The 27,730-nt window shown below is 38.6% G+C and overlaps 1 protein-coding gene across 5 annotated transcripts in view; it reads right to left on the bottom strand.

The window, feature by feature from the left end:
* The window catches only part of CTIF (cap binding complex dependent translation initiation factor), a 483,939-nt gene that overhangs the window by 348,625 nt on the left and 107,584 nt on the right, over nt 1-27,730 (bottom strand). For 4 of the 5 annotated variants that reach the window (XR_008917834.1, XM_007486656.3, XM_007486658.3 and 1 more), the window contains exons 3-4: nt 11,421-11,643; nt 5,466-5,537 (exon numbers count right to left, since the gene is read on the bottom strand). Coding sequence is in view for 4 of the 5 variants with exons in the window: in XM_007486656.3 (XP_007486718.1) it covers nt 5,466-5,537; nt 11,421-11,600 (252 nt within the window). In the remaining variant the exon portion in view is untranslated. The remainder of the gene's footprint in view (nt 1-5,465; nt 5,538-11,420; nt 11,644-27,730) is intronic. The other variant, XM_007486659.3, reaches the window with a different exon arrangement.

Below are 27,730 nucleotides of genomic sequence, written 5' to 3'. Positions count from 1 at the left end.
ATAGCAGAACTGGTCAACTAAAAGATCAAGCCTTTGAAGGCAAGAAAGTGAGGTTACAGCAGGAATGACATGCTGGGAAAGCAGAGAGGATATGAAGGAATTAGAGATTATGGTGAGAACGAAAAATGGATTTAGGAGGGAAGAGTCAGGTTGGAAATGGGGAGACTGGAGGTCTGATCAGGAAGAGGAATATGTGAGCCAGGATTGTGGTAGTAGAACACTTAGGTGAGGAAGAGCTCTAAGATGTAGCCATCTCTGTGGTGGTTTGAGGTGGAAGAAAGATAAGAATTTATGGGAAGTGGTTGATGTAGAGGGCCAACTGAAGAGGCATACATATGTCTATTGAAGGGTGTCTCCCAAGGCTCTCTCCTGGGCTTTCTTCTATACCATTTCACTTGGTGATCTCATCAGCTTCCATCTCTCTCTATTCAGATGCATCTCAGATACAATCAATCAGCCCTTCTCTGCTGACCTCCAATTTTGCATCTTCAACTGCTTTTTATTTTGTTTTTATTTTTTAAGAAACTCTTACCTTCCAACTTAGAATCAATACTGTTTATTGATTCCAAGGCAGAAGAGTGGTAAGGGCTAGGCAATGGGGGTCAAGTGACTTGCCCAGGGTCACACAGCTGGAAAGTGTCTGAGGCCAGATTTGAACCTAGGACCTCCCATCTCTGGGCCTGGCTCTCTATCCACTGAGCAATCCAGCTGCCTTCCTGGGATTTAAAAACAAGGCAACAGCTCTGATTTCAAGAAAACTCACAGTTTAATGGAAGAAACAACATACAACTATATATAAATAAGATATATATATATATATATATATATATATATATATATATATATATATATAGAGAGAGAGAGAGAGAGAGAGAGAGAGAGAGAGAGATAAAGGATAAAGTGGAGGTAATCTCAGAGATAAGGCTCTAATATTAAGGAGAATCGGGAAAAGTTTCTTGCAGAAGATAGGACTTTAGCTGAGCCTTGAAGGAAGCCAGGGAATCAGGGAAAGGAAAACATGGAGAGTGAGAGTTCCACGCAGGAAGCAAGCCAGAGAAAATACCTACAGTCAGGAGATAGAATTAGAAAACTTTCTTCATGATAGAAGGTATATCCAATAATCAATCTCCAGCTTCAACCAGAGGAAATTCTAAGGCGATTCTAATTTCTTTTTCCATTTCATCTGAAGTTTTCATTTATTATTTAGATTCTAGCCAGCCCTTTGATTAAAGAACCCCCTCTGTGAAACTTTGGCTCACCCTATACTTTCTTTCCTTTTTTATTTTAAACCCTTACCTTCCATCAAAGAATCAATATTGTGTAATGGTTCCAAAGCAAAAATGCAGTAAGGTACAGGCAAAGGGAGTTAAGTGACTTGCCCAGGGTCACACACCTAGTCTGAAAACAAATTTGTACCCAGGACCTCTCATCTGTAAGCTTGGTTCTCAATCCACTGAGCCACTTAGTTGCTCTTTTTCCCTGTGCTTTAAAAGAAATAGGTGCCAAGCACCCACCAATACTCAGAAGTCCTGAAATTATTAGTCACAAAAAGAAAGAGCATGCCCTGTGTTGAGGAGCTGGATTTAAAGTAATATTCATTGCAAATGGGTTACTATAAGCAACTGTTACTATTTTAAAATGTGTTAGGGACTAAAGTCTTATTCCATCTCTGTGAAATGTGTTCATTCGCCATTCGCTATGTTTCTTCACAAGTTTCTGATTTTCTTGTAATCACGCCTTTAAATCTGATTGTGCTTTTTTTTCTCCTCCTTTTTAAACACTGCATACACAATGCCTCGGAAATCTTAAGGTTCTAGTGAATCAGCAGTTTCCTAGAGGGAGGCAGATAGAACTGCTCCTTGAGGATTCCTATCACTTTCTCACTCTAAGCCTCAAGGCCAAGTCAATGTAGCAAGTAATAATTTTCATGTGCCAAAGAGGGAATCCTACATAGCCTTTCCTACTAATTTCTTTTTATGCGGTAATTCTATCCTATAACCCTTCTATTTCAAAATAGCTACAAATTCTTTCCCAGTAATTCTTGAACTCCCACCACTCAAACCTGATTCCTGTTCCCACCCAACTCCTTTGACACATGAAAAAAGGTTTGTTCCTGGCCTGCAATCCATAATCATTGGCCTTTGGAACTTGAGGGAGACCTCAAGTAAGATGGCAATCAGAACTTACAGTTCTCTCTTCTGACTCAGTGTTCTGGTAGATATGGTTCAGGGTGAAGGTAAGGGGGCAGGAGAATATATTGAAATGGGAAGAGACATCATATCTGAAATCAGATCTGAGTTCAAATTCTAGCTCTAAGTGACCTAACCTGCACCTTTTAGAAAAGAGCTATGAAACATAAATATACAAACCATAAGTATATGTACAATACATATTTGTGCATATATATGAATATATGCATAAATGGTGGTTCAAAACCACCATGAGATTCCTCTCTAACCAATCTTAAAATAATGCCACAAAGTGAAAACAGGAGGGAAAGAACCAACAAGGACACAGAGTAAAGCAACTTTCATGAAGAGAACAACTTGTAAGGTAGGAAGAGAACTTCTGGGGCACCAAATGGTATAGCCTCTAAATTTTTAAAGAATAAATTAAATGAATTTTAGGAAGAAATAGATAGTAAAACTCTGCTAGTGGGGGCCTCAACCTCCTCCTTTCAGATCTAGATAAATCAAACCAAAAACATAAACAAGAAAGAAGTAAAGGAAGTGAATGAAAAATTAGAAAAGTCAGAACTAAAAGATCTCTGGAGAGAACTGAATGGCAATAAAATGAAATATACCTCTTTTTTTAGTAGGACATGGCTCCTACAAAAAAACCTGACCAGGTATTATGGCATAAAAACTTCACATCTGAATGCAGAAAAGCAGAAATATTAAGTGCTTCATTTTCAGATCACAACACAATAAAAATGATAATCAATAAAGCTCCATGGAAAGATAAATAAAAATTAATTGGAGATTAAATAATCTAATGCTAAAAAACAGTGGGTCAAAGAACAAATTATAAAAACAATCGATAATTTTATTAATAAGAATGACAATGAGAAGACAACATATCAAAATTTATGGGATACAGCCAAAGCAGTACTTAGGGAAATTTTTATATCTCTAAATGCTTACACAAATAAAATTGAGAAAATGCAATGAATTGGGCATGAAACTAAAAAAAAACTAGAAAAAGGGCAAATTAAAAATCCTTATTTAAATACTAACTTGGTCAAAGGAGAAATTAATAAAATTGAAAGTAAGGGAATCATTGAACTAATAAATAAGACTAGGAGTTGGTTTTATTAAGGAAAAAACCAAATAAAATACAGTGTTGGTTAATTTGATAAAAAAAAGCAAAGAAGAAAATAAAATAATCAGTATCAAAAATGAAAAGAGTGAACTCACCACCAAATGAAGAGGACATTAAAGCAATCATTATGAGCTATTTTTCCCAATTAGATGCCAATAAATCTAATAATGTAAGTGAAATGGATGAATATTTACAAAAATGCAAATTACCCAGATTATTAAAAGAGGAAATAGAATCCCTAAACAATCCCATAATCAGAAAAAGGAATTGAACAAGCAATCAAGGGACTCCCTAAGAAAAAAATCCACAGGACCAGATGGATTCACAAGTGAATTCTATCAAAATTTAAAGAACAATGAACTCCAATACTACATAAACTATTTGGGAAAATAAGCAGAGAAGGAATCCTACCAAATTCTTTTTATGAAATGACTATGGTGCTGTTACTTAAGCCAGGAAGAACAAAAACTGATAAATAAAATTATTGGCCAATTTTGTTAATAGATGCAAAAATTTTAAATAAGATAAACACAAGGAGACTACAGAGATATATCACAAGGATCATTCACTGTAACCAGGTGGGATTTACGCCAGGAATGCAGGGCTGGTTTAATACTAGGAAAACTACCAGCATAATTCACCATATCAATAATCAAACTAACAGAAATCACATGATTTTCTCAATAGATGCAGAAAAAAGCGACAAAATACAATGCCCATTCCTATTAAAAGCACTTTGAAAGCATAGAAATAAATGGGTCATTCCTTAAAATGATAAGTGGTATCTAATCAAACCTTCAACAAGTATCATCTGCAATGAAGATAAGTTAGAAGCCTTCCCAATAAGACAGGGTCAAGCAAGGATGCCCATTATCACTACTATTATTTAATATTGTGTTAGAAATGCTAGCTTTAGCAATAAAGAAAAAGAAATTGAAGGAATTAAAGTAGGCAATGAAGAAACTAAAATATCACTCTTTATGGATGTTATAATGGCATACTTAGAGAATCCTAGAGAATCAACTAAAAAAACTAGTCAAAATAATTAACTTTAATAAAGTTGCAAGAATCTAAATAAATCCACAAATAATCATTAGCATTTCTATATATTACAAAGTCCAGCAGCAAGACTTAAAAATTCCTTTTAAATAATACTCTTAAACAATATAAAATACTTGGGAATCTACTTGCCAAGACAAATCCAGGAATTATAGATACATATACAGAATATATATATATATATATATGTATATGTATATATATATATATATATATATATAAACTGACAGTCCATTTATCAACTATCAACTGCATATTAAGAACCTCTGATGTACCCAGCATTATGCTATTATGCTAAGCACAGGGAAAAGAAGAAGGGTATTAAATATAATAACTAGTAGTAATAATAATTATAACTAACATTTATATAGTACTTTAAGGTTTGCAAAGTGCTCTCATTCATCCTCATAACCATGAGAGGTAGGTGGTATTACTTTTATCCCCATTTTGCAGATGAGGAAATTGAGGAACATAGATTGAGTGACTTATCCAGTAATACACAGCTAGTGTCTGAGACTGCATTTGAGTCCAGGACTTCCTGATTCTTGATCTAATGGTCTAACTATCATGCAACCCAACTGCCTCAATGTCTGTATGACATAGAATGTATGTCTGACTTCAAGGAAGATATAATCATATATTTGGAGCCAGTCTGATCTGGGACTTTGAAGTCATTTAGTTCAAGCCACTCCTCAATGCTGAATGCTTCTACAAAGTCACTTAAAAAGCTTAACAGTATAAGATGATGAATGGTAAGTGATAAGTAAATGAAATGGTCAACAGTACTGACTGAAGAAGTCACAAAATGCTGCCCATTCTGCAAACAAGCTCTGTGAAATGGGCAAGTCACCTATCCTTTTAGAGTTTCAGCTGCCTCATTTGTAAAATGAGTTCAAAGACCCTTTCTAGTTCCTGTTCTGTGAGTCCTAAGAAGGAAAGGTTTAGGGGTGGTCAATGAAGGTTTTGCTGGCCTGGTAAGATGTTCCCCAAAGGAACCAACCTAAGCAGTTGGTCATCTCAGGAGCTTGCAGAAACCAGACATGGAACAGATGCTGGTGGTTCAAGCAAAAGAGATTTCCCCTTACCTGCTGAGAGGGGCCTCTCCCTTGAGAGGAAGAACAACTGCCATCCAATTGGTCATTGCAGTCCACTGGCCACTGTGAGGGGGATAGAAAGGGTTCAAAGTCACATTACAATGTGCCTAGTCCAGTCTATCCCTGTCTACTTCTAATATTCAGATTCTTCATATCCATAAGGTTATGTTCTGCTTCTGTGTCTTCATTTGAATATTAAAACTGGAAACCCTTCTTCACTAGATGTTTTTCCAAGAAAAACAATTTGACTTTCTGTGTCTTATTCCTAGCAAATATTTAATTCCAGGTTTCTTGCCCTTGCCTCATTAATGAGCCACCTCCAAGCAATATGTATTCAAGGAATGAAAAATCACATGGCTTCAGCCCTGATTTTATTATTGTAGAGAAGTCCCAGTGTGGAAACTTTCCACTGAAGATGCCTATATAGTCGTTTGGGAGTTGCCTGATGCAAATAAGATTTGGTCAGAGTAACCCAGCAGATAAAGAGACAGGAGGTCCCAGATTCAAATTGGACTTCAGACACTTCCTTGCTGTGGGACCCTGGGATTAACCCCCCATTGCCTAGCCCTTAATGCTTTTCTGCTGTTGGAACCAATAGACATTATTGTTTCTAAGATGGAAGGTAAGGGTTTAAAAGAAAACCAAATAGAGAATTTTATAAAAGAGCCTGGAGGCAATAGGGAACCACTGAAGTGTATTAAACAGAAGTTTGACATGGTCAGTTTCACAAATCAATGGAGACTAGATTGGAGTGGGAAAAGATGTGCAGCAGGAAGACCAGCCAGAGAAGGCTATTGCAATAATCGTCTGGGCATTGGGGCCCAAGAGCTGTAGGGTGGTAGCATGTCAGAGGAGACAAAGAGGCATATATATTTCAAAGGCAGATATGACATGACTTACCGGTAGATTGGATTCAGGGGCTGAGAAAGAATGAGAAGTCAAGAATGATATCTAGGTCTTAGGGACTTGGAGGATAGTGGTTCCCTCAACAGGAATAAAAAGTTAAGATGAAGGGAAAGTTTGAGGGAAAAGATTATGAGTTCAGTTTTAGATATGTTGATTTATTTTATTTTAGAAGAACATGTTAAAATAGAATTAGGAGACTTGGATTCAAACCCCATCTCTGAAACTAGCAGTATGACCTAGACAGATCACTAAACATTGCTGGGTCTCGGTTTCCTTATCTGTAAAATGAGGGAAAAGGTTGCTATGAGAAGAGTGCTTTGTAAATTTTAACACACCATAGATGTGTGAGTTAGTAGTCGTAGTAAGAATAGTGCTTCTGATCAGACAGCTTGAAAGTAATTTTACATATAATTGGCAACCAGCCAATTAAAACCTAGGAGTTCAACAGAGACCCCAACTATACCACTGGATGATACAAAGAAACCCTAAAGTGCTTTTCCCCCCATAAGAAATATAGAAATTATTTGAAGTCAGCCCCCAAACTGCTGAAATTCAGAGGAGGGGTGCCTAGATAGAAATTCATCTGAAGATCTTGGAGTTTTAGTGTCCTGTGAGCCCAATTGAGGTCATCAGGGTGTTAAGGCAGCCTCAATAGCTAATGAAATTTTAGGATTTATTAAGAAAAGCATATTGCCTTGGCTTCATCTGCTTAAATCTGAATGTTAAATTTTAAGAATTTTACCTCTAGAGAAGTCTAAGGGGGATAGGCAGGATAGAGAACATACTGGAGTCTCTATCATGTGAGACTAGGGTACAGAAGGGATAGGGGATGCTTAGCAGAGAACAAATAAGACTAAAGATGGGGGGAATGAGAGCTATACTGAGACAACTGAAGGGTTACCAAGGTGGAAGAGGGATTAGATTTGTTCTGCCTATTCTCAGTAAGAACTAAAGTGGAAGTGGAGAATTTAAGGCTGGATGGAAGGAAAAACGTTCCTCAGTTTGAACAATTAAGAGTTACTCAAAAGTGCAATGGGCTGCCTCTTTTGGTATCAGGTTTCATCTTTTCATTGAAGATCTTCAACTAGGACCCACCTCTTGACAGAGAGGTAATAGTCTAGAGATGCAGTATGAGACAGAAATTTTTGGACACATAACAATGTGGGAATTTGACCACACATATTTGTTAAAAGAGTTTTGGTTTTCTTTTTCTCAATGGAGATGATAGTGGAAGTGTAAGGAAGTGTAAGTATACTATCTGTATAGTAGGAATAAAAAGAAAAAGAGTCACTGAAGAGCTTTTCTAAAAATGTAAAGATAAGAACAAAAGAAAGGCTAGGCAAATGGGCCAGTTTTGAAAACTACAAATTGATCTTATATTATGTTAAAAGAAAATAATAATAATAATAATAATAATAGTGCTTTAGGGTTTGCAATATCTTTACAAAAATATAACTCACTGTAGCCTCACAATAACTCTGTGAAGTAGGTGATATTATTCTCATTTTATAGTTGAGGAAAAAAGTAAAGTGACTTGCCTAGGTTCATACAGCTAATAAGTATCTGAGGTCAAATTTGAACACAGGTTCTTCTGACTTCAGGTCCAGCATTCTATCTACTATGCCACCTAGATTCCTATTCCCAACCACTATACCCCCAAAAACAAGGTACACATAAAAGGGACTTGTAATTTTGTATACTAATCTTCTTTTCTGTTCTACTCCATGTAGACAAATATCCATTCCAATTAGTATTTGTTAAATGCAGAATAAAATAAAATTTTAATTTAAAAACTCTTCAAGCAGAGGCAGAATGATTATTTGTCTGGTATAACAGAGAATTCTTTCCTTTTTTGAGAAGGGAAGAGGCTTGGAATAGACCTCTGAGACCCTTCCAACTCTGGGAAATTGCAGAACTCTCCTTAAAATAAATGTGACAGTCCTTCTAAAAACACAAGGTTGGAAAAAGTACCAAGCTTTGTGTTGGAGAAACAGAAAATTTCTCTAACTTATCTCTGGAGATGGAATGAATTAAACCTATGTATTAAACAGATAGACAAACTCCGCATAAAAATTTTAGTCTGTGTTTTCTATTCACCTCAGAGATCTTTTTCTTTCTTAAAATGATTATTCAAAATTTGCATTCTCTCCTCTTTTGGTGTCTTTTTCAATTTCGACCTCATGTTCTGAATTATATCTTTGGCTACTGAAAAACTAGCAGATGTGATTGCTATAGTACTGTCTGTGATCCCTGAAAGAATGTGAGAAATCCTAAAAGAATGGAGAGTATAAAATATTTTCCTAATTTACAAAATAAAGGAAGAGAATATTTCTGGTAAGATTCTTGTTGTTTGGTTGGTTTTGGCTGTGTCCACCTCTTTGTGATGCCTTTTTGGTATTTTATTGGCAAAGATACTGGAGTGATTTGCAATTTCCTTCTTCAGATCATTTTATAGATAAGGAAACTGAGGCAAATAGGGGTTAAATGACTTGCCCAGGGTCACAGAATCAATAAATTTCTGAGGCCCCATTTGATCTCAGGCCTTCTTGACTTCAGGCCCACTCTCCATTGTTCCATCTAGCTGCCCAGATGGCAAGATTCTAGAATAGATTACATTAAAAAGATATTTCCTCTAAAAAAGGAAGCAATAATTCCAAGAGCTTTTAAGGCTTCAGTAAGAATGAGACATACCAAATTAACCATATTTCTTTTTCTGACAGGCAAAGAATGTTTTTATTCCAGATGGAAGAAATGTGAGGTATAGACAGAAATGGCAAAAAGGCTTGACATGAAGGAAAACTTCCTAACAATTAGAACTATTAAATTTGTAATGGGCTACCTTTGGAAATAAGAGATTTCTCCTCTCTAGTTATTAAACTGGTGGATCAAAGAAATGCTAGAGATGGAGTTAACCTAAAGCATTTTAGCAAAATTATTTTACAAAATATCTCTCATAAGTCTTGAGGAAAAGAGACTATATACAATTAAATGACTTTCAGAATTGGTCAACTGACCAAACTCAGAGTTGTCACAAAAGGTTTAATATCATTTTGGAAGGAAGTCTCCAGAGGATTGCCCTGGGGGAATTGTTGCTGGTCCTGTGCTACTTAACTTTTTTTTTATTATTATTAATGGACTTGGAAGAAATCATGATTGCCAAGCTTATTAACTATGCAAAGGACACACACTCAAAAGTACTGTCATACTGGGTCAGGATTCAAAAGAGATCTTGACAAGCCAGAACAAGAGGCTGAATCTAATAGGAAAATCAGTAAGTATAAATGTAAAGTCTTGTCCTTGGGTCCAAAAAATCAACTTTATAGTAAACAAGATGAAGAAGATATAGTTAGCTAGTGGTTTGCCTGAAAAAGTTCAGGAAATTTTAGTGGATTAACATAAGCCAACTGTGTGACATAGCAGGCTAACATCCTAATGTGATCTTAGGTTGCATTATTATAACGAATTGGAGAAGGAAACGAGACATCACTCTTTGCCAAAAAAAACTCAAATGGGGTTCAGACATGACTGAAACAACTGAACAACAAAGACTGTATGGTATAGTTTCTTCCTAAGACCACATCTGGAATGCTGTGGTTAGTTCTGGTGCCATAATTTGTGGACACTGATAAACTGGAGGGCTCTGAGAAGAGAGCAAGCAGAATGCTGAAGGGCTTCTATTCTATGCCATATCCGGTTAGCCTGAAGGAATGAGAGTTTTAGCTTAGACCAGAGAGGACTAAGGAGCAATTTACTGTCTCTATTCAAGTATCTGAAGGTCTGTCATTTGGAAAAGGAATTAGATGTGTTTTGTTCCAGATGACAGAACTAAGAGGAAGAGACAGAAACTGCCAAAATGGCTAATTTCTGCCTGATATGAGGAAGAACTTCCAAACTTTTAGAACTATTTTAAATTTTAAAGTGCTGTCTTTGAAGAGGTGGATTCCTCCTCACTAGCAGGCTACAAGCAAAGCGCTTGGGAGCACTTATGGGGGATGAGGTGGTCACTCTCATTCAAGTATGTAGCTATGGCTATGTTTTATTTTTTGTGCCTAAAAATATTATGCTAGGAAGGGGTCCATAGGTTTCACTAGACTGATAATGGGGTCTATGATACAAAAACTGTTCAGGAAGGGGGAAACTAGGTGGCTCGGTGAATTGAGAGCCAAGCCTAGAGCAAAGAGGTTCTGGGTTCAAATATGGCCTCAGACACTTCCTAGCTGTGTGACTCTGAGCAAGTCACTTAAACCCAATTGTGTAGCCCTTACTGCTCTCCTGTCTTGAAACCAAAACATAGTATTAATCCTGAAATGGAAGGTAAGGGTTTAAAAAAATATTAAAGACCCCAAAAAGCCTTTGTTTATGTATGTTATATTTATTATTATTTACTATATTAGAAATTAAAACTGTTATTAAAACTATTAACTAATTCTTTAGAAATAACAACAAATTCATGACTATCATTAGCATAAAGTTTTATGAAAAATAACTGAATTTCCCAAAACAAAAAAATTTAATGAGGAGAGTGGTATTGTTCTATGTATTTTTGCAAATCTCTTTAATGTCTGGCTTAATAAGACAGCTGGATTCTCATACCTGATTTTGCACTCAATCTGTTGTGATATTTTATTTTGGTTGAAATATATGAACAAAACCTGGTTTCACACAGATAGGTAGTTGGGAAATAGAAATGTACTTTAATAGGGAAATTAGTATTTATATTTGTTAATGAATTAGTTAATATAGTAATATATCACTACTTATTAGGAATAAGGATTGGTGTAATTAGTCTTAGTATTATTATAAAAATAGATTTGATATCAAGGACCCACTGAAATATTCTCAGGGACTCTCAGGGGTCGTTGGACCACATTTTGAGAACCACTGTTGTAGGGCCCCCAGAAATAAATATATGTCATGGCCTCTAAACTCATTGTGAAGCCCAACCTTCCAAGTCCTCCCTAAATATCAAATCCTGACAACCACCAGGATGGGAGAGTAGGATGTCCTGCTGTTCTTCTCTACCCCCGATGGCTGCCTTACCTGAGATATGTTGGTCTGAGTCTTCTCACTCTCCCCATCACCTTCTGTCTTGTCTGTTAGGAGCCCCTGCACCTGGTACTCAAGCACGTAGCTGTCAATGAAGCGTTCCAGCTCCTCGATCTCCTGAGAACGGCTGCTCCCCGCTTCTGAGGAAGCTGAAGCTGCTGAGGAGTTCTCCATCACCACTGCTCAGATGCCCAGCGAGAGGAAACCTGAGGGAGAGCTGGTAGGAAAGGGAGAAGGAGTGGGGAGAAGGGAAGAGAGAGAACAGACAAGCATGAAATTCTTTCCATGTTTGTAAGATGCTCTGACATGTGTAAGGCAATTTCTACTTTTCAAAGCAATTTTACATCCATTATTTCATTTGCTCAGAAAGGAAGCATGGCATTATGGAAAGACTACTGGGCTTGGGGTTCCGAGATGCCCCCAGGGCGCACTGCAAGAAACAATCATATCAAGGGTGGGGGGAGAATAAAAGATATCACTCAGTGATGTCATTTTGACTGTCTTTGAGTATGAAGGACAATAGCCACTAAGACCACTTAAATGACTTGCCCAAGGTCATTGAGAACAGTATCATGGAAGTCAAGGGAAAAGAGAATATCTATAAGGAAGGAATTGGCACCAGTCTCAGATGCTGCAGAATGGTCAAGGGGAGTGAATACTGAAAAAGTGGCACTGGACTTGAGAAGCAGGTGGCCACTGGTATCCCTGGAAAGAGAATTTTCTGTAAAATAATGAGGTCATCTATAAAACTAAGAAGAAAAATGCTCACTCTTTCTATCTTTCAACTGCTCTTGTGAAGATTAAGAATAGGAAATAGTTCTGGCTCAATTTGAGATGAGATGAGGCACTCTCAAGTCACTGAACTGTTAACACAAGGATGTTTACTTTGCCCTAACACAACAAGAAAATGCAACCAGAAGACAGTGACCCTCAGATTCTCTGGACACCATCCCCTCATTTCCATATGGAAATATATCTGGGCCTCAGGGTATGATAAAGTAAAGGACATGGTAATTCCTATGGTCTTCAAGACTCCACCAAATCTGGATAGAGCACCAGTTGGGATAGAGCACTGAAGTTGGGTGTACTTGGGGTTCCAATCTGGCTTCATACACTTGCTAGCTGTGTGATCCTGGGCAAGTCATTTTACTTTGTTTGCCTAGCCCTTGTCCTTTTGCTTTAGAGTTGTTACTAAGAAAGAAAATAAGGGTTTATTTAAAAAAAAGAAAAAGAAAAAGAAAAAACCCCACTAAGTCCAAGGGACCCAGAATGCCCAAGACTGGGAATTCTTCATATGCTTTTAGGTCACCTAGGGCATGTAGGTGGTATAGTGGATAGAGTACCAGGTTTGAAGTCAGGAAGACTCGTCTTTTTGGGTTCAAATCTGGCCTCACACTTTTACTAACTGTGTGACCCTGGGCAAGTAATTTAACTTGCCTCAGTTTCCTCTACTGTAAAATGAGCCAGAAAAGGAAATGGTAAAACACTCTAGTATTTTTGCTACAAAAATTCCAAGATGGGATCATGGAGTGTTGGGCAGGACTGAAAATAACTGAACAACAACAACAGGTAACCAAGAAACTGCATTGCAAAAAAAAAGGTTGACCAATCAGGTCCTGGGGACAGCTCTCTCTCTTTTTTTTTTAAGAAGAGAAAACTAAAATAATTTCTAAGGATTACGTAACGAGGAGGAGAAATCTGGACCTGTTTGGGGGTGGGGAGCACAGTGAGAAGGGGAAAAACTGCATCAGGGAAATTGGTAACACTAGGTAAAGAGACACTATCCAAATGGCCCCTAATTCTGATGATGAAAGGTCAAACTCAGCCCAGAAATAAAGGTAGATCTCAGACTTCTCAGAGATCCTTCACTATGTTCTATAGGTCTCTGATGACTTATGTAATATTATATATTGTAACTATCCTTGTTGGTATCTTATCACCTCACTAAATCTTGAGGACTAAGTCCACATCTTATCTACATTGTTCACTTCCCCAGATTAAAACAATGCCTTGTACACAGTATTAAATAATGTTTATTGTATTTTATTAGACATCTTGTCAAATAATCATGTAATGCCAAACTAGGAAGGACCCAAGAATTAATTTAATTTAAAATAAAAATAAAACTACTACTCTTTCCCCCCCTAACCTCTGCCTCTTTCCAGCTCACCTTTTTTGTTTTATCCTCCCCTATTAAAATATAAGCTCCAAGAGAGTAGAGGCTCTCTTGTTTTTCTTCCTTCCTTTCTTCTTTCCTTTCTTTCTTTCTCCCTAGTGCTTAGCACAGTGCCTAACAAGGTAAGTGCTTAATAAATGGTTGCTCATCTATCTATCTATCTATCTATCTATCTATCTATCTATCTATCTATCTATCTATCCATCTATCCATCTATCCATCTATCCATTCATCTATCTAAAACAGGAGAAATCTGAAGCCCACAGACAGGGAGAAGCCAGTCCAGGCTTACAATCAGGTGACAGGGTCAGGATAAGAATAGAGACAGTTCTGAACTTTGATCCAGTCTTTGCTCCACCATACTCCCTCTTTCATAAAACCTTCCCTCCACTACTCCAGCCCACAGGGATTTCTCCTGTCTCAATCTGAACAAGTATTTAGCATTTAATTGCTATCTAATTGTTTCAAGTGTGCACATTTTATTTCCCCAACAAGACTACAAACTCTCCAGGGCAAGGATAATGTCTTACACTTCTTTGTATCCCATACAGGGACTAGTCCACTCCTGGATACACTGTGGGTAGATTGACTGATGGCTAATGACAATGACATCCCTGAGAGGATTATAAAGTCCTGGAGTGCTACCTTCTCCACAGAAGAGTGAGACAGCTGATGCCTAGGGCAGCCTATTATTCCTAGAAGACTCATGGAGATCTTATCAAAGATGCCTTGGCAGACTTTACAGGTTCTGCCTGAGCACCAGGTTTTGCTATTCTCTGAGTGAGTCCAGAAGTTTGACACTGAGCAGGTTCTAAGAGGCTCAAATATCTGGTGTTTCTGTCTTGACTTGGCCTGGCTCCTTCTGCCCTCTCCCTGGAAGCTCCCTCCTGCAGGTCCAGTAACCTAAGGTGAAGATGAATTATCTTAGGAAGGAATTATCCCCTACCACAGGATTTTATTATTTGACCATAGATCATACATATATTTAGAGCTAGAAGGAAACTGAGAAGTCAACTGATCCAAGCTTCTCTTTTTGTAGACAAGTAAACTGAGGTCCAGAGAAATTAAATAACTTATTCCAAATGTACAGGTACAGAATATTAAGAGCTAAGATTCAAAAGCCAAGTTCTCTTATTTAGAAAAGGCAGGCAGCTTCCAAAAGCACAATGGGCAGTGTGGACACAGTAAGGACTACTTTTTATTCTACTTTTAATAAATGCACATATTTTTAATACAAGGAAATTCTACTCTCCAGGGTGCATAGGTATTGAGTTTTTGATAAATCAAGGCTTACAGGACACTATGAGGGCTTAATACCTCCAGTAAGAAGGGGCATAGTTTTCAAAACCATCCCTTGGACTCACAATCCCTTGAACTGGCTGTGGTCCCAGACCCCATTCTCTCCAATAGCCAATATTCATTCTCAGGATCAGGGACCTACAGTGAATTTTTAAGGGACTTGAAGAATAATTGAGGCTTATTCCTAATGTGACAAAGTCTATCCCAACCACTTCACAGCACTCTGAACTATTAACACTTTTCATTTCAAAGATCATATAATAAAGTTTTTCTTCCTTTGTGTACTTCTTTTCTCTTCACTTTAAACATAAACTATTGGGCAGCAACCAATCCTTCCACTCTATCTGCCTATGGTGCCTGGTAGAGGGCTGGGCATACAGGAAACTCAGTAAATAACTACTGGGAAAAAGACAGATATCAGAGAGGAAAACTAAAATTTCCCACAAGCTATTTCTTGTAGTGTCTTATGCATCAGTCCAGGCTGGAATTTTGACTCAGTTTGGCAAATGAATGATCTCACTTTTTTGATGATTCACTTGTAAAATAAGACTATGAGAAGTTTACAATTCTATGGTGATGATTCTTAAATTCACTTATTCTCTGCTGATGATCTCCAGTCTTATGTCTCCAACTATCTAGTAGACATGTTTTATAGACATCTGAAACTTTACATATTCAAAACTGGCTTTCAAAGTCCATAATCTGGCCTTCCCTATCCATCTAGTCTTCTTACATTTTTACTTTCCCATTCCCTACCACATACTCTTCAATTTAGTGGCATTGACCTCCTTACTGTTTCTCAAACAAGATACTTCATCTCCTGATTCCAGACATTTTCATTGGCTGTCCCTCTCATTGGTAAGATCCTCTATTGTTTCCTGACTTCCCTGGCCTCCTTTGAGTCCCAGTTAGATTAGATTGTGAGCTCCTTGAGGGCAGGAATTGCCTTTTACCTCTTTTTGTAGCCTCAGTAGGTAGCACAGTGCCCAACACAGAGTAGGTGTTTAATAAATGTCAATTGATTACCTGAAGAAAAGAGGAAATGATGATACCTACAATCATTAATAGATCTATCTTATGGGACTAGAGTACTTTCTAGTTCGCCCTCTGAAGCATCCTGGTCTTTTCTGGTTATAGGACATCATGAAGGTTTAATACTTCTAGTAGAAAAGGGCATGATTTTCAAAACCATCCCTTGCACTCACAATCACTTGAACTGGCTGTGTGTCTCTTCCCTCCAACCCCCTCACCCCAGTTGCCTTCTAAGTACAATATCACTAGGGCTCCCAACTTCTTGCTGAGTGATGTCCTGTAGTGCTTCTCTTCCTGAGATTGGAAAGGAGAAGATGGTTCCCTCATGGGGCAGTCTACCTTCCATGCATAAGACTGAATCATTTCCTCAAACTAGAGAATGAAGGGCACTTCGGCCTTGGAAAAGAAATGAAAATGAGAGCAGAAGCTTTATATTACCATGTATTTTTATGTTTTTAATTTCTGTTTTGGTTGTGGAGGTGGGAGGGATAAGGAAGACTGAATAATAATCACTAACATCAAAATAACAGTATTTGTGGTCATTCAGCCACTTTCAGTCATGCCCCCATTTGAGGTTTTCTTTCTAAAGATATTGGAGGGCTTTGCCATTTCCTTCTCCAGCTCATTTTACAGATGAGGAAACGGAGGTAAAAAGGGTTAAATGACTAGACCAGGGTCACATAGCTAGTAAGTGTCTGAGGCAGGATTTGAACTCATGAAGATTACTCCTTCTGACTCCAGGCCTGGCACCCTATCCTCTGTGATACTTGGTTGCTCCAGATTTAAGTTATTGCCTCCTAATTTTCTATCTAAATGACCATACAATCACAAGCCCTCTGAATTGGAAGGGACCTCAGATTTCAATGTATGAAGCTTCCCCCTACAACATCCCTGACTGGCTGATTGCCTTTCCTGGGCATCCATCTCAATTGTCAAAGGAAAACACTGACAGATAATCTTTAAGGATCCTTCTGGCACTAAATTCTACATTTCTGAGAATAGGGAGGCTCTCTTCCTATAAATCAAACACTTTTATTTTGGGGTTACAATTGTATTGATGACTTGTTTTTTCAGTAGTTATTTCTCCATATACTGTCCCCCTCCTTTCTCTCTCTAATAACAAAGAAAAAAAAAGAGTTCGGCAAATTCAATCAGTACCATGACTATGTGTGACTATGTAGTTGGCATTCCACAAATGTATTCTCTCACCTCTCTGCAGGGGGGAGGAAAGCATGTTTCATCATCTGTTTTTTTGGAACAAGGCTACCCATTACAATTGACACTTCATTCTTGCTATCTCTTGCTCTCAATATCAACTGATTTCTCCTCAACCCTGAAAAAGAAGGTGTTGAGGTAGAAGAAAACAAAGGAATCTATAAATTGGCATTATAGGAAAAGACAAGAAGATCTGACTCTGTGGGGAAGCAGATGAAGGAATTAATGTGAGGCTTTTTTTTTTTTTTAAAGAAGCCAGTTCACGTAGGGACAGCACAAAAACTGAGAATACTCCTGTTATCTACTTTCCAATGTAGATTTATGGCATGAAGTCGACAAATACTAGGCTGAGAGTCATTTGTGGTTGGCTGGTGGGGAGGAAAAAAATCCTGAAATGCCTTCCTATGAAATCACTTCCCATCAGGGCCTTTGAAAGAATTATAGCTTTATCCAGGCATCTCAGGGCATGGTGCCTCAACCCTCAGTTAGGAACCAAATTTTAAGCCAGTGGAGAAACTATTTGCTGCCTTTGTGAAGCCACCAAAAGCTTATCCCTTGCTTTTTATAGGATGAACCCTTGCTCTAAGCCCTTAAACATTTTGTCCCCTATTTTCAATCAATTCTTAATCAACTATGTCAGAACCAAGAGATACAAGAGTAGACTCCCTGACACAGGAAATTTCTGTAATCCTTATGTGAAGAGAGGCTCTCCAAACCCTCATCTCCCAAATTTACTGTTAGTCTTGGTGTTCAAGTCTTTGGGGATCCACCACTCAACATTCCATCTGCTATAAGAACTGTAACCTCTTGTGTGCCAAGGACCTTCTTAGGCAGACTAGTGAAGCCTATTCCTCCTCAGATCTGACCTCAGAATAGTGTTTCTAAGTGCAAAAAACAAACAAACACAAAACAAAACAAAACAGAATTCATAGACTTGCAAAGGAAAACAAAAGCAAGTTGAAATAAAGATAAAATTTCTTTCCATTCAAATTAATTGAACTCCAGAAATCTAGCTACAGAATCCTTAGGAACCTAGAGCTCAAAGACACACATCCTGTGATTACCCTATAGCACTGACAAATGCTATTAGTGGCTGCAAAATTAGACAATCCCTTTAAGTCTACCCTGGGCTTTAGAGGGGATTACCTCCTTCTCCTTCCCTTGATCCTCAGGGATGGATAGAGTAGCCTCCAGTTCAAATGAGGCTTTTCTTGTGATTGGCTCTCATACTATACCTTGTTATTTCTGGAATGCCCTCCCAAGTGTTTTCTCCAGCCCATTCAGTTTCTTTTCAGAATCTTCCCACTCAACATCACATTTCATGGCCTCAATGCTGAAATATATATGTAGGGGCCTCACAAAAACATAGTATACAAACTACTCATGTTTACAAAGCACCTCACCCACACGATCTCAGTTTGTTCCTCACCCCTAGGGAGGTAAGAAGTGCAAGCATTATCACCTCTACTTGAGAGATGAGGAAACTGAAGCATTAGACAGACTCTGTGACTTGCCCATAGTTATAGGGAATGGCAGCAGCCTGGATTGAAGCCCAGGTTACCTCAACTTGAATTCCAAGGGCTCTGCTCTTTCCACTGCAGTCCTAAGACTACATTAAAAGCCAGCTCACACGTGCATATTCGCACCATCTGAGAACTAAGGAAATTCTCCTAAAGAGAATAAAGTCTCTATTTCTTCTTATTCAACTGGCTTGCTGTATCTTTTCCTTTTCACCTGTTCTAATTATTATTAATTATACTTTCAGTAGTGTCTGACTCTTCATGACCCAGTTTGAAGATTGAATCAATTTGTCATTTGCTTCTCAAGATCAGTTTATAGTTGAGGAAACAGAGGCAAAGAGGGCTAAGTGACTTGTTCAGTTTTACAAAGTTGGTGTCTGAGACTAGACTTGAACACAAGAAAATGAGTTTTCCTGACTCCTGGTCTGGCACTCTATCTGTTGTACCAACTAGCTGCTCCACCTGACCCTAAGGGGATGATGATAATAGAATCTATCCCCCAGGGTTGTTATGAATATCAACTAATATTTGTAAAGCTCTTAGTAGCAAGCCTGGTACATAGCAGGCACCAAATAAAGGCTTTGTTCCCTTTCTTTTGATAAAAATTTTGAAGTCTTTTATTGTTCCTTGATTTTCTCTCCCTCTGTCCATTTCACTTTGTTTACTCCTACTCAAAGCTCTTTTGATACCTAGTTCTCTCCACTGATTTCAGAAAGACATAGAGACAGAGAAGTGGGGAAGGGGGTGAATGAGACAGACAGGTAGACAGACAGACAGACAGAACGAGGAGGGAGAGAGAGACAGAGAGAAATGAGGGAGAGACAGAGACACACACACAGAGAAACAGACAGACAGACAGAGACAGAGAGAGGCAGAGAGAAAGACAGACAGAGACACAGAGAGAGACAGAGACACAGACACAGAGAGAGAGAGAGAGAGAGAGAGAGAGAGAGAGAGAGAGAGAGAGAGAGAGAGAGAGAGAGAATATGGTTTATGAAGATCTCCTTTTGGAGAATTTGTGGGAGAGGGCCAACCAACGGAATGTTGGGGAACCTGAAGGTCTGTACAACACTGTCACAAATTCAAGGAAATAACAACATTTAAGGTATTTCAGTCTACTTTTTCCACCCTACAAGATCCTGCTCAATCCCATTTCTACTTACGAATTCTTCCCCTACCATCATGGACTTGGGCTGATCTCTCCTGTTTGTATACTTTCCCCACCTCTCTTTTACTTTGTTGTTGGGATTGCTATACTGTTTCATAAGTGTCTATCCCTTATTTTGCCATCTAGATCAGTGGTTCTCAACCTTTCTAACGCCATGACCCCGCAATACAGTTCCTCATGTTGTGGTGACCCCAAACCAAAAAATTATTTTGGTGGCTACTTCAAGACTGTAATTTTGCTACAGTTATGATTCAGAATGTAAATGCCTGATATGCATTATGTACTCTCATTGCTACAAATTGAGAGGTTGAGAACCGCTGATCTAGATCATAAGTTTTTTAATTTTTTGAAAATAAGTTTATTTGTATCATGTCCTTTTTTGTTACCTTACCTTCTGTTTTAAAAATTGATATTTCATGTCGGTTCCCAGGGAGAAGAGAAGTAAGGGGTAGGCAACTGGGATTAAGTGACTTGCACAGGGTCATGCAACTAGGAAGTATTTGAGGCAAGATTTGAATGAGGGCCTTCCGTCCTCCACTGAACCACCTAACTGCCCCTACCCTTTGATTTACATAGCAATTGACATGATCTCATTGGATATTAGCAACTACCTTTTAAAGTAGGTTATTATTTTCTGTATTTGACAGAATTCAAAGTTAAGCGACTTGCCCAAGGCTAGGTAAGGGCTAGAGCTAATAGCTGAATCAAGGAATTTGATTCTAAGTCCAGCGTCCCCCTGAACAAGCTTCTTGGGCTGCCAGTTAACTGTCAGTAAACACTGATTACATGTTTACTCTGTACCAAATACTGTGTTAATTTGTAGGGATACAAAAAAGCCCCTGCTTTCAAGTGGTTCACTTTCTATTGGGATGTGTGTGTGTGTGTGTGAATATATAATTATAGCTACATACAAGATACATATTGTTTGAAGAATGATTTGCTCATGTCCACCTCCAGAAAAAGAACTGATAAATAGAAACAGAAAGCAAGACTGTATATATACCTATATCTTTTTGTCAAATGAGGCCTCTCTAATGGGGGCAGGGGAGGGAGAGAGTTAACGGGATATTTTAATGTAACAAATAAATGAATTAATTTAAACATTTTTTAAAAAAGAGAAAAATGGAAGGTAACTTCAGAGGCACAGGAAAGGCTGCCACCACAAGATGACATTTGAGCTGAGTTTTGGAGCTAGTCAGGAGCTAAGAACCAAAGGTGTGGGCACATTCCAGACATGGGGGACAGCTAACATCATAGATTCTGAGGAGAAGGACTGAAGCCCAAGAGAAACCAACTAGAAGCCTATAAAATGAATTTCATTTCTATTCCATATTTTGTTGAGCTTCAGAAGCAGGAATATATTGAAAGAAATAGTTAAAACACTGAGTGCAAAGAGAAGAGGGAGTCTTCAGTGGAAACTTGGAAAAAGGTACAGTGAAGTCACCATGGTCTGAAACTAATACAGATAAGACCTTAGTGAATATTAGCTGGCCTTGGGAAAAGGCAACATGTGCCAGCTTGTCCTCTGTCTCTGCCATATAATTTAGGACTTTGCAATATGCTGTCTTGCTCTATAATAGTTTCATGAGCATAGCTGCAGTCTATCCAACTAGGTTAACAGCAACTTCTTTTGAATCCCCCACATCTCCTGGTCCAGTGCTCAACACATAGTAAGGACCTCCCTAAATGCTTTCTAATAATTGTTTCAATTACATCCCTACGCCTGCCCCCAAATCTGACTGATACCATGAGGAAAGTGTTCTTACTAACAGTGATCTTGGTAGGAGAGTGCCAAAACGAAGAAGATAAAGAGAGCAGAACTGATAAAAATAAGGAAAATGGTTTTATTTGAATTGAGAAGAATTTAATAAAAAGTCTTCATAATAAATATAGGTTCAGTTATTTTTTTAATATATATCTAAATACTGTTGATCTCATTTTAAGGATGGTCCCTATTTTTGGAGGCAGGCTAGAAATATTTAGTTTAGGGTAACATTTGAAGCAAGGTGGCTCAGTGGATGAGAGGGTCAGGCTTGGAATCAGGAACTAAGTTCAAATCTGACCTCAGATGCTACTAGTTGTGACTGTGGGCAAATGATTTAATCCTATTTGCCTCAGCCTCCTCATCTGTAAAATGGGCTGGAGAGGGAAATGGCAAATCACTCCAGTATCTTTGCCAAGGAAACTCCAAGTAGGGTCACAAAGGATTGGATTTTACTGGACAAAAATAACATTTGCTTGTATCTAGAAAATGAGGAGGTTGTACTAGATGAGCTCTGAGGTCCCTTACAATTCCAAATCTAGACTCCTTTTTACTCATTTACATGTTTTGCTGCTCTTGGTGTTCTCCTATTGTCCCCAAATATATGTTGCCTGTAACAGTCCATTTATAGACTCAGAGACTCTTATAGTTAATGGGGGAACTTGGAGATAATTTAGTACAATGCCCTCATTTTTCAGGAGAGAAAATAAATCCAAAGAGATGTGGTTTGGCAAGGTCATGCAGACAAATGAGAACAAAAACCTAGATTTTCTTATTCCCCATTCTGGCCCTTCTCTTCTTCACCCCACAGCTGCCTCCCAAATTTATTTGACTTTATTTCAATTCAAGATGACAAACTTCTATTAGGCATCTGCTGTACAATGGAAGATGATACGAGAGAATTAGAAGTCTCAGTTTTTTCCCTTAGTGGTGTGTATAATAGTCAAAATAACATATATATATAATATATAAACAGTCAAAATAAGGTTATGTATATTATACATGTATAAGAATATACATACATATGCATGCACACATACACACACATATATGAGATCAAAAGAGATACATATTTAGTCCACATATAGAATAACTCAAGAAAAAAATCTGACAATATATGTACAAGTACAAAATTGCAGAAAGGATCAGATTAGTAGTTATTGGAAGGCTTGAGTTAGTATCATTCTTTGAGATTACTCTCTTGAGCCTTCTCTTTTAAGCCACCTATGCCTGGGCAGCGACCTGTTGCTTGGAAGAAAGTGCCAGGTCTGGAGTCAGGAAGATATGCTCTAATTCATTCTCAGACACTCAGTATTCCTGGGCAAGTCACTTAAACTCCATTTGGCTCAGTTTCCTCAACTGTAAGATAGGGATGATAGTAGCACTCCCAGGTATTTTTGAGGCCCAGATGAGATAATATTTATGAAGTAATTTAAGATTTGAAAAGCACTTTATGAATTCTTTCCCATGAGCTTCGCAATAAGCTGGCAAGGTAGCTACTACAGACATTATTGTTCCCATTTTATAAATGATGACTCTCAGGCTAAGAGAGCCTGAGTGGGGTCAAATGATTTGTCCAGTTTCAAAGTCAGTACTTGTCAAAGGCAATATTTGAACCATGGTTTCCTCCCTCTATGTTCTATAAGAATTCTCTTTCTACTCTACTTATCAAAGGCTCAAGTAAAGAATGAGTTCAAGCTTAATGTACTTCAAGAAGGCTTCCCTGAAAATATTTTTGAACCAATAAGAATGAAGTTAGAACCAAGAGAGCAAGTTTTACAATAACATTCTAAAAACAAAACGCTAAAAGAAGTGAGAAATTTGATCAGCACATCCTTATAGTGTGTTAATGAATGAAGAATAAGACATGCATTTCTGGACATGGCCAATAATGGAATTTGTTTTGATTAACCATATATATTTGTTACAAGATTTTTTTTTCTCTCTCTCTCTCTGAATGAAATGGAAGAAGTCACAAGGTGAAAAAATTAATTTTTGTTAATTTTTAAAGATTTAAATTTTTAAAAAAGAATCCCTGACCATTTCTATTCACAGAAATCTCTCCTTGTCCAGAACTCATTTCCCTTATTTGTACCCTTCGTTTCACACCTCACTTTCTGCCCTATATTGTTAGCTTTCTTTTTAGATATACAGGTTTTAATACAAAGTAATGTGACTTGGGGTAGTTAAGTAGCTAAGTGGATAGAGAGACAGACCTGGAGATTAGAGATCCTGGGTTCAAATATTAGACACTTCCTAACTGGATGACACTGAGCAAGTCACTTAACCTCAATTGCCTAGTTGCCTAGTCTTCACCATTTTTCTGCCTTTGAACCAGTACTTAGTACTGACTCTAAAACAGAACAGTTAAAAAAATATGATTCTACCAAATTTCACCTCTAAATGCCCATCATGGAATTTAAAGCATTTGGGAGAATCTCTCTCTTGACTTCACTGGATGCTGACAAGCCCTCACAATATGGTGGGAACACCTCTTTAAAACCTAGATTCAGAGCCTGAAGCACTTTAAAGAACCCTCAATGGTGGTCGATCTCCATCTTTTGAGAGTAGATTTGATTTTTGGAACCAACCAACAGTCACTATAATTGGAGGCTAATAAAACAGGCACTGGCTCTAAGAAATACTATTTTGGATCACCTTCGCCCCTTCTTCTACCCCTCACTACATCCTTAGAGAAAAGAAAGTGTGATCCTCAGCAGCTAGACCACTTTTCTGGTCTAGCTCTGTAAAAGCATTTCCTAAGAAGACTTTGGCTATGGGTTGCTGAGCAATGGCAGCAGCATCCACTTACCAGTTCTCTCCCAAATTACTTTATATTATATATTTTTCATATACTTAGACTCACTTGTGTTTTCTCCCCCATTGAATATGAGCAGGAATCATTTCCTATTTGTCTAGCACAGTGCCTGGCATTTATATTAACAAATACAAATTGATTAATTGACTGATTGGATATTGAAGCTTCTCGGGCACTCTCTTGAAAGTAATTTTAGAGATGCAGATTTGTAAAAGGGGCAGCTAGGTGGCTCAGTGGATAGACTGCTGGGCCTTGAGTTGAGAAAACCCATCCTCCTGAGTTCAAATTCAGTCCCAGACATAATCTGTGTGACTCTGGGCAAGTCACAACCCTGTTCATCTCAGTTTTCTCATCTGCAAAATGAGTTGGAGAAGGAAATGGCAAGCCACTCCACTGTCTCTGCCAAGAAGACCCCAAATGGGGTCATGAAGATTTACACAACTGAACAAGAAAAGTTTGTAAAAACAAAATTATATGTATCTGTCTCATTACTGCATAGTCATGCTCTTTATGTCTGTCTCTAACTAGACTGCCTGCCACCTCTCAGAGGGCAGGGATTGTACTAGTCCAGTCTTGTACATACTGTTTCTATTCTCACTAAACACACAGGTGAATTCTACCCACTTGGAACACACATTAGTGTCAGACACACTAATCATGGAGGACACATTAATAAGCACTTAATAAATAAGGGGGCAGCTAGGTGACTCAGTGGATTGAAAGCCAGGCCTAGAGACAGGAAGACCTCAGTTCAAATTTGATCTCAGACACTTCCCAGCTGTGTGACCCTGAGCAAGTCACTTAACCCCCCACTCCTAGCCCTTATTGCTCTTCTGCCTTGGAACTAATGTACAGTATTGATTCTCAGCTGGAATATAAGGATTTTTAAAGATAAGGGCTCAATAAACCTTGATGTATTCTTCTAGAGGACCTCTAGTCTTTTCTATTAGCCCTAGGTGGTGCCTGTAGGAGAACAGTGAGAAGAATGCTGATTCTTCCAGAGGTCAAGCCAACTCAACAAGTGGGGAGTTCCTTCCCAGTACCCCCACTGCACAAGAAGGTCCTCACCCAAGGTGCTTGCTCTCCACCATTTCCCATGACCATATGAGCTGGATCTACCTTTATATCTACACAAGCAACATGGCCTCAAATCCTACTACTTCCCCTCCCATGTTCTACCTGCCCTTGTTAGAATGTAAGTTCCTTGAGAACAGGAACTGTCTTGTTTTCACTTTTTATCCCCAGCACACAGCATGTAGCGCCTAATGTGATAAATGCTTTGTCTATTATGGATATTGGGTGTGGGGGAGGGAAATGGAAGAACTGGGGATATGGTGATTCTAGGATTATATATCTAAAAGGGAAAAGGACCTCAGATGCCATTAGGTCCAACTTTCTCCTTTTGCACCAGAGGAAACAGAGGCCCAAGAATGTAAATAATTTCCCCCAGGTTGCACAGGTAGCAAACTTCAGGGCCAGGATCTGAACTCAGGTTCTCTGGTATCCAAAGTTAGTATTTTTTTTCACCATACCATGATGCCCAAAGATTTATAGCTAGAATGAACTTTGGAGGTTATCTATTCCAACTTCCTCATTTTATAAATGGAAGAGGGCTAGGAGAAAGAAAATTCAAGTGATGTGTAATTCCAAGGTAAATGAAACCAAGGATGTGGCCTTTAAAAACACTTTCACGGGTTTACTACATGAGCTGAAAAACAGGGAAGGGTGGGGATGAAGTTTGTCCATAAAAACATGCACAAACATTTTCTCATTTGAAAAAAACATGCAAAATGACTGCAGATCCTAGGGCTAAATATATAGGGGATGATAATTCAATACCTGGGACAGGAGTCATAATAGGGGTTTAAGTGATGGGAGCATAGGAGAGCAATAGTTATGCTTAGCTCTAAATTATCCAGGCAGGCTGATCTTAGAAAGTGAACATTATAGCAGGGAGAGGCCATCAGAAGAAGGAAAGGGAAGGGGGGCTTCTAGAGTATGAGCAACCAAGAGAAGCCCACACTGTTCTCCTTGGCTCCCGAAGCATTCAGAGGAGGCGCCACACATTTCAGCCTGAAATCACAGGCTGTGCTTACTGCACTCTACCACAGTACCCATATGTACTGTGGGGACATAGCATCTGCTCAGCTAGTTTGGAAGCCGCCCAAGGCCAGGGCCAGCTCCCCCACAGCACCCAGCAAAATTCTAGGCATTAAAGAGACCCTGGATGAATCTCTGCCAATGATAACTCTGCCCACAGACAAAGAAGTGGCCAGCTCGTCATCTGCTGCTGTCAGACCTCCTTACAAGGGCAAAGAGGGCAGCTTCTTTCTGCAAAAGGGAATTCCTTCCTTTCTCTCTCTCTGACTTTCTCTCTTCCTTCTACCTCTGCTCTTCCCCTCCCCCTACTCTTTCTCTTCTCTCTTTCTCTCTCCCTTTTTCCCCTTCACTCTCCCTCCTGGTTCTCACTCCCTCCCACCTCTGACTCCCTCTCTTCCTTTTCCTATCTCTCTCTGACTCTCTCTCCTTCTCTCCTCACTCTCTGAGTCTGACATCTCTCTGTCTCTCTCTCCCTCTGTCTGTCTGTCTGTCTGTCTGTCTGTCTGTCTGTCTCTGTCTCTCTCTGTCTCTCTCTCTCTCTCTCTCTCTCACACACACACACACACACACACTCTGGAACAAACATAGGGCAAATCATTAAAAGCAGGCACCACTTAATGTAGTAGAGCCCCTCCTTAAATGGGACAACCTGTATACACTCAGAAAAAACACTGGGTGATGACAATAGCATCCTTGGTTTCTTGCCTAATGCCCTTGCAGTACTCACGGAATATTTACTAACCACAAAGAGATAAAGAGCAGGACCCATACTAGGTCAGCACTTCTAAAACCATATTAAGAAATAGATGTAGAATGCCCTTAGAGTAAGCTGACATGAAAGGCTGAGGAATTCCCTTTCCCTTGAAAATTATATTCGCTAAGGCAAGGGGCATTCTTAGCTGTTTGGGGATCAAAGGCCCATTTGGGAGGCTGGTGCAGCCTTTCTAAGAATCATATTTCTAAATGCATAGCATAAAATAACAAAGGAAAGCATGAATATTAAAAATAGTTATCAATTTTTTTAAAAATTCACAGAGCCCAGGTTAAAAAGCCCTGCCCTAGAGGATATTTGAAATTCCAGCATGAGAGTCTCATTCCTTTAACTTTAGGCTATTTTCTACTGAAATATAAAAACTTCTGGCAAATGGAATGTAGCAAATTGTTCCTAATTACTTAATAGAGTGACTAGAAATCTATGTTAGGGTTGTGCTTTA

Source organism: Monodelphis domestica, chromosome 3 (genome assembly GCF_027887165.1).
Source record: "Monodelphis domestica isolate mMonDom1 chromosome 3, mMonDom1.pri, whole genome shotgun sequence".
NCBI classification, from domain to species: Eukaryota; Metazoa; Chordata; class Mammalia; order Didelphimorphia; family Didelphidae; genus Monodelphis; species Monodelphis domestica.
This window is presented reverse-complemented; position numbering and strand designations above follow the sequence as displayed.